The sequence below is a fragment of the Lepisma saccharinum genome, chromosome 30 (genome assembly GCF_977018435.1).
Source record: "Lepisma saccharinum chromosome 30, izLepSacc3.1, whole genome shotgun sequence".
NCBI classification, from domain to species: domain Eukaryota; kingdom Metazoa; phylum Arthropoda; class Insecta; order Zygentoma; family Lepismatidae; genus Lepisma; species Lepisma saccharinum.
The window spans coordinates 3247943-3262262 of NC_139258.1; the positions used below are offsets into that span (position 1 = coordinate 3247943).

The 14320-nt window shown below is 39.3% G+C and overlaps 1 protein-coding gene across 1 annotated transcript in view; it reads left to right on the forward strand.

The window, feature by feature from the left end:
- Dab (DAB adaptor protein) overlaps nucleotides 1-14320 on the forward strand; it is a 145157-nt gene that overhangs the window by 91980 nt on the left and 38857 nt on the right. The window contains exons 5-6 of the mRNA XM_083115118.1: nucleotides 2030-2036; nucleotides 7443-7592. Coding sequence (XP_082971244.1) covers nucleotides 2030-2036; nucleotides 7443-7592 — 157 coding nt within the window. The remainder of the gene's footprint in view (nucleotides 1-2029; nucleotides 2037-7442; nucleotides 7593-14320) is intronic.

Genomic DNA, 14320 nt, shown 5'->3' on the forward strand with positions numbered 1-14320 from the left:
ATACCGATAGAGTACCGATTAATCGGTCCCATCCCTACTTTTTAATGAACTCGTACATGTATATTCATACATGAGATACACAGGATTCGTTCATAAAAAATATACAGGGTTAGTCAAAAAGGAGGAGCAGATTTCAAAATGTTATTTCCAACAAACAATACAGAACAGAAACACATCATTAGGGTTCAAAGTTTTGTTGTACGACAATTGGTTTCTTTTGTGCACTAACAATGACAGAAAGACTGCCAGTAAGAGCTTTCAATGCACAAGGAGTGGGAATAAGGCCAACGGGGAGACCAAGATGTCGGTAGAAAGAGCAGATAGCGGAGAATGTTAGGAGGAGAGGACAAGATTGGAACACCGTGGAAAGAGAGGAGTGGTGGAAGACCAGGAAAAAATGGAGAGGCTTGGCTTCTATGCTAGAGGCAGGAAACGGGGAAGGATGATGACTAACAATGACATTTTTTTTTTCTCGTTGCAGGTAATGACGGCGCTATAGGAAAAGTTGTATCATGCGCTACAATTTGCGAAGTGTGAATCCATTGTGTAAGTGCAACTTGATTCCACCGTAGATTCAACGAGCAGCCGGCTCATCACAATCAAATATCAAACTTGGAAAGTTCATCTATTATGTTGCGCAGTGGATCCACACTTCGCAAGTTGTACAGCACGGTGTGACTTTCCTGTGTCGTCGTCATTACCTGCAAATGAGAAAAAAAAGTAATTGTTAGTGCATGAACAAAACCAACATGTCCTTCAACAAAACTTGAATCTTAATCTATCCAATGATGTGCAGATTATGTTTCTGTCATGTATTGTTTGTTGCAAATAACATTTTGAAATCTCCTCCTTCTTTTTGACTAACGTGGTATTTTGTTCAACTAATTATGTCAAACATTTAATACACAGATAATAATAAGGATTTACATTGATACGAGGGAGAGTCCAAAAGTAAGTTTCCCCTGGCGACTGTGGACAGAGATGGGAAGGAAAAGCTTCCAAAGCGCCTTCCTCCGAAAGCCTTCTTCAAAGCCGGAAACAGATGGAAGTCACTCGGCACGAGATCGGGACTGTACGGCTGATGGTAAGGTGCTCCAACCAAGGGTTGCAAGATGGTGTTGCGTAGCCCTCGCCGAGTGCGGTTTTGCATTGTCATCCAACAACAGCATGCCAGATGTGAGAAGGCCAGGCTGCCTATGCCGAATAGCCTGCTTCAATTTGAACAGGGTGTGACAGTAATGTGCAGCTTTGATGGTTCCTTGTTCCAAAAAGTCGAGCAACAAAACACCATGGGCATCCCAAAAAACTGTGAGAAGCACCTTACCTGCCGAGGGAGTTGTCTTAAACTTCTTCCGGACAGGAGATGACGGATGTTTCCACTCCATTGATGTGGCCTTCGATTCGGGTGTGCTATGGTGGACCCACGTTTTATCCCCCGTCACAATCTGAAAGAGAAACTCATTTCCTTCCAGGTGATAATGCATGAGATGCTCCATATCTGCCGGGCCACGACTGAGAGGCACCTCCCCTCGTTTGCACGTACTATGCTCACACCATCTGTTGGATCGCAGTCGTAATTCACCCACTGGTGTATGGGTGTTTGTTGTGTTCCCACACGGCCTGGTTTCCCCCATTGCTGTACGATTTCCCTGGCAAAACTGGGGGGGGGGGACTTATTTTTGGACTTTTCCTCGTAGCATTATAAGGATTTATGTAAATCTCTTCCTTAACCCTACATACACCAAGGGGTTACACGTAACACCGCACACCAAGGGAGGGTTAAAAAATGTCCACCACTTAAATCATTATTTTCTGTCCCAGAAAATTTAATATTCTTCTCTATTTTGTAGTAACTATAAACTAAGACAACTGAAGGCTACGAACAGAGCAGGTATTAAGTATATCACCTTTATTATTTGTTATTCTTACAATATATTTTAACATTATGGAAATTGTATTCACATATTTCCCGAATTATAAGAGCAATGATGTAGTACTACAGACATAAATTTTTTTTTGTTGTTGGAAGCTACAGAGTAAGTATTATTGTCTTATATTACTTTCCAAAAGTCATTGTTGGTTACTCTGAATCAATAGTCTTGTGTTTGCAAGAGCGGCACACGTTGCTTTTTTCACTATGTTTTCAACAAACAAAGACTTCACATTTTCAACATACAATTGTTGTTTTTGCAAACTTGTTCAACTGTACATTTTTTGATCTGGCTTCTTTGCTGTTTTCGGTTCTTTTACATGCACATTATGGTAACACGTTACACCAAACGTGGGTACTTTATGTCCACCATGAAAATGTTTTTTTTTAAATTTTGGGTGATTTTCTAGAAATTAAAAGTATTGAATGACAGAAAATAGAATTTATATTATTTTTGACACAAAACCTGAGTTATGACATGATACTAAAGAAATATCCATAAAAATTCTTATCCGAATCAAAGTGTGGACAATTTTTAACCCACCTTGGTGTACGAAGGGTTAAGTGACAAGTTAGTTTAAAAATGCATGTCATTTTTGTTGCAAAAAAGTACATTTCAAGTACTGTTATTGTACCAGATATGAAATTTCAGAAATGCGATCTTCTCTTTTAGAGATCCGTCAGTCTTTCTTATTCTTGATCATGGTTTTGTCTCCAAGTGGCGAACTTCTAAGTATCTGATTTTTTTGCAACAGTAATGTACTCTGTGACAGTAAGTTCAGTAAATTTAGACAGTGAGACTTAATTGAAGGTGAAGCTATTACAGATAAATGCAGGGTATGGTGGTTGATTTCCAAAGGACATAAAATGCACATGAATAATATTTGCTTACTCTATATGCTGTTATTAACCCATTTGTGTCATATGACGAGCAGGACTCGTGTGAACCTGTTACGACACTTAAGTTATATGACGAACTCAGCTCGCAATGCTACACTGCTTGATAGAAATGCACGTAGTTCAGTGTGTAGCTCATAGATGTCCCTTGTATTCATTCTAAAAGGAAGCCCAGATATGTGATATTTGAAATTCCCTCAGTGTGGCACCACTCGATGTGGAGTAAGAAAAAAAATATTTCTTATCTTATGCCGCTCTCCTCAGCTGCCATTATGGCATCAAAATTTTGCATTTTCCCCCGTTTAGTAACCAATTTAAATTTTTAAGTTATTTTCCAGTTTTTATGCATATTTAGCCTCTCAAAATGCATATAATCTGTTATTTCGACAATAGGATCAAAACTCGATTTTCGTGGAATCTGGTGTTCAATGCTAATATTCCTTTGAAACTCGTTTTCTACACATCCCAAACCAGAGATAATTTTTAGAAAAATATTGGATTATTGCACAGCTCTGAGCCAATAAAGCTTCTACAGAGCATTCCCTGACATTCGTTACGAGACTCGGCGGCAAGCAGCCCGGCGTCAGCGTTTATCTTTCCTGGTGATTGGGGTCCGCGACAGTTGCTAGAGTCAGCTATTAAAATTACAGTTTTCATATTGTGTACTAACCTTGACTACAGAAGGTGTTGAAAATGTTGTCCCTCTGCTGCAACACATTCCTGACATCTCCCAAGGAAATTGGCATTTACACGTGCAAGTTCGTCTACTGTAATTCTCCCGATTTCTCGGTCAATACTCTCTTTTAACTCACGGATGGTCTTTGTATACTTTATTTTTTAGATTTTACGAGGTTTAATATAGTGGTTGTATGTGGAACGGGAACACCAGGAAATTTTGTTGCAAAACGTCGTAGCACTTCTCCACAATTCCTCTTTCCGAAGTAACACTCGACAAGGTAAATCCTTTGTTGTAATGTAAACTTTTGTGGTGCCATATTAAGCCACAATCTTCAACACACGGACACGACACAACACAACTTCCGAGGGAGGATTATACTGGTGTCAGTCTGCAACGTCAACAGAAAGGGAAAGAGAGCGAAGGCAGGGAGAGCGAAAGAAACAGACTGTAGTGTGCGACTGTCACAGACCCCGTTCACTGGGAGAGAGAGAAGCGCTGACACCGGGCCGCTTGCTGCCGAGTCTTGTAGCGAATGTCAAGGAATGCTCTTTATATTCTCACATTTCAACCCTTTGATCTGAAGTTTGGTTTTTATGGAAAACTTAACATTTTCAACTTTTATGTAGGCAATTGATTTTAATTTATTTTTGCACTCCAAACTGCCGCACTATGGAATTTAAATACGATTTCTTGGTCAACTCCGAAGGTATTTAAACGTGACATCAATGGGTTAATAATAATAAACTAAGCTGTTTGTGCATTTTAACAATTTGTATGTTCTCTGCAATAATATAGTAGTATTTCTATAAATACATACGAGGGAGAATCAAATGAAAACCGCAATTAATCTTTTTCCACTATTTTAATGCAGAGATAATGTTTGATTGTACGTTATTTTTTTATATAGTACCCTCCCAATTCAATGCACTTACGCCATTGGATAGGTAGTGCTTTGATACCGCGTGAGAAAAATTCTTTCGGTTGACTGCGTAGCCACTCGTGCACCGCGAATTGGACGTCTTCATCAAACTGAACCTCTGCCCTCCAAGGTGCTCCTTTAATGGACCAAAGATGTGGAAATCAGATGGTGCCAAATCTGGTGAGTATGGCAGATGTGGTAGGCACTTGAAGCATAGGTCATCGATGGTTTTCATGGTTGCACGAGCAGAATGAGGACTGGCGTTATCATGTTGAAGCAAAACACCTGCACTCAGCAATCCCCTTTGCTTTGTGCATCTCACTGGCCTCAAATGGTTCTTGAGAAGGTCGGTGTAGGTGCCACTAGTCACTGTCGTACGTGGGAGCATGTAGTGTTCCAGAATAAAGTCAACATGACTTTCCCTGCAAAGGGCTGGCTGCAAAATTTCTTTGGTTTCAGCGAAGGTGAATGTCGCCATTCTTTGCTTGCACGTTTCGTCTCCGGTTGAAAATGGTGCACCCAACTTTCATCCCCGGTGACAATGTGAGCTATAAAATCATCACCCTCCTCTTCATAATGCCTCAGCAGCTCTTGACATGCGTCAACCCGACGGACTTTCAGTTCCTGCGTCAGCTGTCGAAGAACCCACCTGGCGGACACTTTTCTGTAGCTGAGTTCATCATGCACTATGTGTTGTACTCAACCGAAGCTCATATTCGGCAAGGAAGCCATTTCAGCCAGAGTGACACGCCGGTTTTCCTGAATAAGCCGATCTGCTGTGGCTATGGACTCCTCTGTCACAACTCACTGAGCCTGACCCAGACGGGGAGCATAAGTCAAGAAAGTCAATACTTCTGCGAATTTCTTGCACCAATCATGGACTTGCCACTGTGACAGACAGGCGTCCCCATACTTCGTCTGCATTCTCCGATGAATATCAACCGGTTTCACACCTTCACTCCATAAAAAGTGAATAACTCCACGCTGTTCCTGCTTGGTGCAACTGCGTAGTGGTTCCGCCATCTTGAATCAGCTGTTACTCATATCCAACCCCACCTACCGGTACTGCTTCGTACTACCAGCTCGGAAAGATGTCAAGGACTGTGTCTGCAAATTTCCAAACGCCTAGAAACAAAAATAGATTGTTAATGGCACTTTTGCGGTTTTCATTTGATTCTCCCTTGTAGTAGAGTAGCTAGACCTTGGTGGCGAAGCAAGTTGAGTGATCTAATTATGATTTTTAACTCCAAAGGTCATGGGTTTGAGTTCCATCTTGGGTGTGGGCATTCGTTTGTGACTGCCCCTTCGCCAACTGCACCTAACCATCGCACATTTCAATCGTCACAGTTGCTGTAAAAAGAAAAGCATGTGGTCAATGGTGGCTGCTTAATATGTGCTACCGTGCTATAACACGTTACTTAATTTACTAAAATGAAAATAAAGAAAGGGACATGTTTCATAGCTTGAAGAAGTTTAATAAAACCCTGAAGTGAAATGAAACTTCTCACGTTAAGAGGCTCAAAAATTTGCAGCGTGCTATGTATTTTCCGCACGCTGTTAAGCTACAACGAATACCGTGCTGTTGGCTTCATAGCACGTTTTCGCCACCTCGCGGCACGTCGAATCTGGCCGAATGCCCCTCGGTTCTGCGAGGGACGTAGGATCGGTGCCAATCAGCTCAGGAAATGCATCTGCTAGAGTTCTATACAGATTCACAGCGCTGTAAGTGTTGTCATCTCAGTATAAGAAGAAAGTTTGCGGACAGCTTTACAGAATCAGCAGACACGAATTTTTTTTGCGCGGTTCGTGGTCATGCACGTGGCATATGGAGCAGTCATTGTAAAGGACAGTTGTGCTTTGTTGCTCCAAGCAGTGGCCTACGCGAGGCTGGGTCGAGCAAATTGATGGGGGCTACAACCCATCTCCAAATTTTGAGTTTCGGCTGAAAGCAGGAAAGAACTCTGAAACAAAAATCAGTCTAAACTGCCCTTAAAATTATCTCCGAACCATTTTTGTCTTTGAATAGCTTTTAAAATTAAGATTTAAAGCGGTGATTGAAAAATATTTTACAATTTATTTCGCCCCCACCTAGAAAGTAGTTATGTGTACACCGACTTTTACAAGTCCAGACCCCTCGGGAAAAAAACCCTGCGTACACTAGCGGCTCCAAGTGAGTATGTAAATGTGTATGTGTTTAGGGGGGGGGGGATATAATTGTAAATACAAGAAAACATGTACCTGTAACACGCATCTGTGCAAAGTCACGAGCCGCCGCTGCATGTGGTGTTCATTCATTCATTCATTGTTTTCTGCCTAATTGGCAGATTTTGCACTGCAATCTCCAGCTTTCCCTATTCTCCGCCTTACGCTTCGCAATAGCATACGACCCAGTTAATTTAATATCATCCATAAGCTGATATCTCTTTCTTCCACGGACTTTTCCTCCTTCAACCATTCCCTCCAAGGCATCCCTTAGCAGGCAGTTCCTTCTTAGACAGTGTCCTAACCAGTTTCTTTTCCTCTTCTTGATGGTCTCCAGTATAGATCTTTTTTCACCAACTCTTTTCAGTACGGCTTCGTTTCTTACCTTGTCCGTCCATTTTACACGCTCCATTTTTCGCCATGTCCACATTTCAAAAGCTTCGAGTCGTTTCTCTTCATTTCTTCTCAACGTCCAGGTTTCTGCACCATATAGTGCTACACTCCACACAAAACATTTCACTAATCTCTTCCTTAGACCTATGTCCATGGGTCCACAAAAAAACATTTTTTCTTCTATTGAAAGCTTCTTTTGCTATTGCGATTCTCATTTTCACTTCTTGTTTGCAGCTCATGTCACTGCTTATAGTGCATCCGAGGTACTTGAAGCTATCCACTTGCTGGATTCTTTCACTGTTTGCTCTCACATTAATATTCCTTGGTTTCCGTCCTATAACCATTGCCTTTATAGAAATTTTTGAAATTACTAATTAATGTTCAGCAATGTTGAAACTAATTATCTTGTTATTTTTTTCCAGGTGGTTATAGCCATGAGAGATTTATTCCAAGTGGTGTTTGAGTTGAAGAAGAAAGAAATTGAAATGGCGAAGCAACACATAGAGCAGCAGCAAATTAAGTTTAGTGGTAGTACTAGCAGTGCAAAGAGCGAGACCGTATCCAGCAGTAAGGTAGGATAAACTGCTTTTTATATCCTGGGGAATATCATATTTGTAATATTGCGTGAAGTGCATTCATTCTCATCATTGTGGTTCAGTGGCGTACGCAACGGTCGTGTTACGGGGTTTAACCCCCCCCCCCCCTTGAGCTTTGAAATGTTATGAAAAAAGCTAAGCGGATAAGAATACACAGCCACCAGTCCGCCTTCCCATTGTCGTTTAAATTTCTGAATTCAAACGACAATAAGCTTAACTATTGTGAAATGTTTTGTTGGTAAGAACAGCGAGGCAATCCAGATGTGAATTATCGGGGACATTTATGCGAGGACAAGAGCTCAAAAATTACAACCAATTCCGGGAATCGAACCCTGATCTCCCGCGTGGTTGTCAGACACCCTACCTACCAGATCACCGCAGCTCCTTAGATGAGTTCTATACTTTGATTATTTCAATGTATTTTAATATATTTTCTTGTTTTTATGGATTTTCTTTAGACTTAAAATATGTCACCTCGTTGAGTAGACAATTATTTTGTAACAAACAAACAAAAAAATGCTCCTAGAATTTGTCAAAATCTAATTACTAAAAACAAATTTCGTTCTATTGCTTTCATAAATACTATATTTATGTAGATCTCTACTACTTAATAGTATTAGTGGTATTAGAATTATTAGTAGTAATTTAACTAATTAATAAATAATAAGTATTATTAATTAATTATGTTTATTATTATTTAATTGAAGTATAATAAAACGATGGTAATGTGAATTTGGAGAAAGCTTTAACCCCCCCCCCCCCCTTGATGAAATCCTGCGTACGCTACGGTTGTGGTTAACTATGAGATAGATAGGAGGCAATATAACCGAAATAGAAATGAATACGGGAAAGGTGCAACATGTGTGCATGTAGTATCTCAAATAATAGGTTCTGCTATATTTGGGGCTAACGTACATAATACTTGAAACTTCGCATGGGCTATCACGAGAGCCAGGGCTTATAATTTCTATTGCTGCAGAAATTGCTGTGGTGGCAGCGGGAAGCATGTTAAGATGCTTCCCCATTATGTGTCGTCGATGCCGATCCCAAGCCAACTATATTCCTTTCCCGGATTCTCTGGAGTAAGAGAACGCGAACGCGTTCTTGGCGCATATTGAAGGGTGTGCGCCTCGTCCAATGAACATGCAGAGGGGAGGGGCATCCACGGGAGGGGCGACTCGACTGCTCATTCGCGGTCCAGTAGTTCCGTAGTAAACATGTCAGCTCGCAAATCTAGGGGAAATCTGCATTCAGGAAAGCACCGCATAGTGTTGAATGTGTTCGAGAACAACTTGTTTGAAAAGTTTAAAACACATGGCTTCGTTTTTTTTTTACAAATGTTTAAAACAAAGTGTTTGAAACATGTTTTTCAGACTTGTTTAAAACACATTTTGATACATGATGTTTCATAGTTTGTGGTTATTTGCATGTTTTTTGAAAATGTATGTTTAAATTTGTTTTAATTTTTTTCTGTTCTTCGTAGCATCAAAAGACAAATAAACGTGCAATATTATTTGTTATTTGTGTAAAACAATACACTGGCCATTGTTAAGAATAAAAGAAGAAATTGGCAGCAGAAAGCGTTTTGCTTTACGGCCGTTACACCGCGCAGCACTTCGTTGCTTTCATCCCGCACCTTTCCCCACCCAATCTGGCCCCGCCCACAAGCTTTCCCCTCTGTGCGTCGCTACTCCAGAGAATCCGGAAAAGTAGTATAGTAGTAGTATATTTCAGAGGAAATCGTGCCGATAGGCAAAGTGGAGGAGGAGTCAAGTATGTCTAGACACGTTGGAAAAGGATTAGTTTTGTTTGTTCAACTTTTGATTCTGAATTGGACGAACCCGTAAGTTGTAGCATTAATATAACTGTACTGTGGTCATCTTCGCTATGGGACTTGATTGCAGGACTATAAAAATTAGAACAATTCTAGAAACCACTTGTTTCAAAATCTGAAATGTATATGTAAGCAAATGGTAGGAATCCCCTGTTGCAAGGAACCGCAATGTTAAAGCAAGATGTTCGCTGGCTGGAATACAGTAAAACTTCGTTAATCCGGACCTCGATAAGCCGGACTTCGCTTAATCCGGACAGGCAAAAGGGGAAAAAAGCAGAATGCAAGGTTTTAAATGTGGCTAGAAGTCAACAAGAGATCTTCCCAAAGAGAAAAGACAGTCAACCTCTGATGAAATTCTGTTTCCCGCAGACTTTTTACTGTACTGTATAGTGTATTTACGCTTATGCCCTTGAAATACACCATAATAAACGTGTCTTGTTGCTATAAACAGAGTTTTAATGCACTTTCTACTGTTCTGTTAGGTTATTTCAGTTAATCCGGTCAACTTATCCCGCCATTAGTCCGGATTAACGAGGTTTTACTGCAGATGCCTGAATTTTGTACCTTTCTTCTGATTTTGGTTCCAATCTTACTCAGCAGAATTTCAGTCAGAATTTGTCACACGGAAAATGTTTCTGAACCCAATGTCACATATGTAGTCAAGATTTAGTGTTCGCAACGTCTAATATCAAAGCACTTCCTCTATTCAGACTCGAGCGAATCTAAAATCTCCATGGACGCTTCATAGAAATAACAATTACACAAGCTGCTGCTAAAAGCTCATCTTCGTCGTCATATATTCATCGCGTATTTCACTTGTGCTATCAAAGTACTTTGGGGATGTTCATTGATTTTGGCAAAAGCCAATCGACCTGCCGAGTGGTATAGTGGGGATGCGGCTTTACAGTAACAATTCTGCCACAGAGGACAGCCAAAATTTTCTCACAGGTGCATTTTGAAGTCTAGTGATTGGTGACATGTGTTACCATGGATTTGCAACCAACACATATGTGAAACACTTAAAATCTGCATCATGAAATAATAAACTGGACTTTTCGGCTTCAGATTAGGGAAATTCCAAGCACGAGTATGTTGTTGTCACTTTATATTCATTCATTAACATCTGCTCACCCCTCGTATATCAGGAAGAGCAGGAGCATCCACATTCTATTGCTAGAGGCACATATTTTTGCTAAATAAAAAAGCAAAATTTCGGTACAAAAACAGAGTCAATTACGGGTTCAAAAGCGGTAAATAAAATAATATATCGGTGTTATAGCGGTGAAAAATTGGATGAAAAGTGGTATATGAAAAGACATTTTGGTTTTAAAATTGTGAATATAATCCTAAATTAAATTTAAAAACTACACGTGTTCCACAGAATTAACATTTCACTTCTAATACCACATTTATGTAGTTATGAGAGTATTAAGTTTATTTCTGTGTAAAGGAGTCCATTTTTGCTTCTCCAATATTAACGCAGAATTAATAAATTTTCCGGGAATTGCATAACTCTCAGGATATTTCAGACCTCAGAAGGTGTCACGTCGGTGAATAAACCCTGAATTTCGTGTTTAAGAGTTCATTTCGCTTTTTGCAGTTCATTTCGCATTATTTCGTGACAAAACATGGTCACGAAATGCATCTCACACCTTTCAAAAAGATGAAAAATTAACACTACAATATGTGTTGTCAAATTTCGTTTTTTTGTCAAAAACGAAATATGCATGCCCCTATCTATTGCTAACTCATTGTGGCTGTTATGGGATCAGGAATGAAGTACAAAACAAAAAACAAATCATCTCCATGGCAACACACCCTCTGTATACCCTTCTACACGACCAATAATAATTTACAGTTTGAAAGCCTGAGAATATTGTGTGAGGCTGACCTCCGTGACAGGGTGGTTAGCACAGCATGCTACAATGCCAGGGGTTCTAGGTTTGAATCCCAGACAGGGCATGGCTGTACTTCGTGAGTGTCCCTTCATCATAGCATCAGTCATCTTTTTCTAGGGAAAAAAATTGTGGAGATACTAGTGCTCTCTCTCGGTGCATCAGTGAACTAAGAGACACCTAACTTTAAGCAGCGCTTTTGTGAACCGCGCTAACATAAGCTAACGGACGGCGGAATGAGTGGATTGTTTCCTTTCGGCTTTCGACCATTGAGTACTTTTCTCAACATTGTGTGACTTACGTGTTATTGTTGAGTACTGACGTGTTCGTAACTAGACATTTAGACAGAATTTTACTGCTGCTATAGCGCTACAATTTTCGTCCCGTAACTTTATTTTACTGCGCTATTCTCCCTGCAAACCTATCTGCGATATGTTAGATTGTGAACTGATTCTAAAATCAGGTCTACCATTTCAACTGCTGACAATTGATGGTTAACATATTGAGCTAATAAAGCTCATAGTAAAAAATAATAAAAAAATATGGGGCCCCACAAAACATTTTGCCCAGGGGCCTCCACAAACCTTGATACGGCCCTGACTGTTAGCACCATAATCTATGCTATACTGCTTTTCCGGATTCTCTGGAGTAGCGACGCGCAGAGGGGAAAGCTTGTGCGCGGGGTCAGACTAGGTGGAGAAGTGTGCGGGATGAAAGCAACGAAGTGCTGCGCGGTGTAACGGCCGTAAAGCAAAACGCTTTCTGCTGCCAATTTCTTCTTTTATTCTTAACAATGGCCAGTGTATTGTTTTACACAAATAACAAATAATATTGCACGTTTATTTGTCTTTTGATGCTACGAAGAACAGAAAAAAAATTAAAATAAATTTAAACATACATTTTCAAAAAACATGCAAATAACCACAAACTATGAAACATCGTGTATCAAAATGAGTTTTAAACAAGTATGAAAAACATGTTTCAAACACTTTGTTTTAAACATTTGTAAAAAAAAAAAAACAAAGCCATGTGTTTTAAAATTTTGAAACAAGTTGTTCTCGAACACATTCAACACTATGAGGCGCTCTCCTGAATGTAGAGTTCCCCTAGACTTGCGAGCTGACATGTGTACTAGGGAACTACTGGACCGCGAATGAGCCCCCTTCCATGGATGCCCCTCCCCTCCGCACGTTCATTGGACGAGGCGCACACCCTTCCACATGCGCACAGAACGCGTTCGCGTTCTCTTACTCCAGAGAATCCGGGAAAGGAATATAGAAACATTGGGAGTGTCAAAATGTGTTCGTTCTACATGTTGGCATGAAAAATCATAAAACAAACCTTTTTGTCTGATGAAATATGTGATTATGTGAAAGTTTTAATCCAAGTCAGGACCACTTATCTCAAAGACAAGAATGCTTGCATACTCTATAATGAGACTGGATATCACTTTAACATATGGAGTAGAATTGTCAGGTAAAGATATAATTTGAAAGGAATGCCCCCGAAACTGTACTTTTTGTTTCCATACAAGTTGTAAATTACTTACATGCATTAAATGTCTTTCCTTACTACTTAGGTGTATGTGCGGCTTATGTTTTTGTATAACTGAAAATAACTATTTTTCTTGGCCTAAGATTATGACAATCGAATTTTGTGGGGTATATGTATTTGTGAAAAACAATGTTCTTTTCGTCTTATTAACTCTACCTGTGATGTGATTGTTGATCTGGTATTGTTAACTTCGCAGTCTGTTTCAAGGCTATAATGTAGTTGTGGTCAAGTCGCATTTACGTTAGTGAGCTGACATGAAATAAGAAGCAACATTTTGAAGATCACATGTCTCCATGAAGTAAGATGTCATCATATTGACAAAGGCATGTGATCTTAAAGGAGTTGTTTTTTTAATCTCAGCTTACTAATATAAGTGAAACTTGACTGTTACTGATAAACAAGTGAGCTATACACATCTATTACAATAATCATAATACAGATCGAACTGCAAAAATAAGTTGCACATTCAATATCTGCACAGCACAGCTTGGAAAGTTTTGTGTAGCTTATATTTATTTGTTTATTTTTACGTTATTATACACTTTGTTATATATTTTTAATGTAAACATCATTCAGTAGCCAAAACATATAGAGATCACTGAAGCATGTATGGTTAAAAAGTTAGAGGATTGGATGAGGTAGTCATATTTGGAACTCTAAAATATGCCGAACTGCAGTTTGGTTATCATCATTATTAATCAGCTTTAATTTTTCAGTTTTTTTTTAAGTATGTGCATAGAATTAATTGTTGTGATCTGTTCTCACATATGCTGTTTTCAGTTTGTTATGTGCGTTCTTTCTTTGTGGGGAATTCTGTCTGCTTTATTTTGCTTTGTTCCTTGTGAAGCTTTAAGTTCTTGGAATTTCTAAATTCTGTTCTCTTTCTGTTTTTTTCACCAAACATTTCTGATTTCTGCTAATAGCACCAAGTCTCTGTTATGTTTTAGTACGAATATGTTAAAATTTCATCTGGGTATTAATGAACTGATTTTCGTAATACTTTTCATAACTGTTAGTCATAACATTTGTTGTTTAATTGTGTTGTGTATTGTATTACTGAACATAATGTCTCTTCCAGTATGTGAGAAAATGAGTGAGTGGTTTTCATATAGTACCTGAGATATGAACTACAGTATAAATTGTATTTTTTTTAATCTCACAAGTAGCACAATTTGACATTATATAGTAACAGTACTTTTTTTTAGTTTCACTACATATTTATGATGTTCCACGTGAAATTATACACATGTATTTCATGAAGTGTAATCTTATTTCTGTCAGTCATATTCAGTAATATAAGTGCGTTTCGCCTTCGTCATGAACTGTTGCATTGTGGCTCGAGCAGTCATGATTGAGGCCCATTCTTGTAAAGACACGGAAGACCTAATTTCTGATTGGCCTACTTTATTTGAAATATTTTC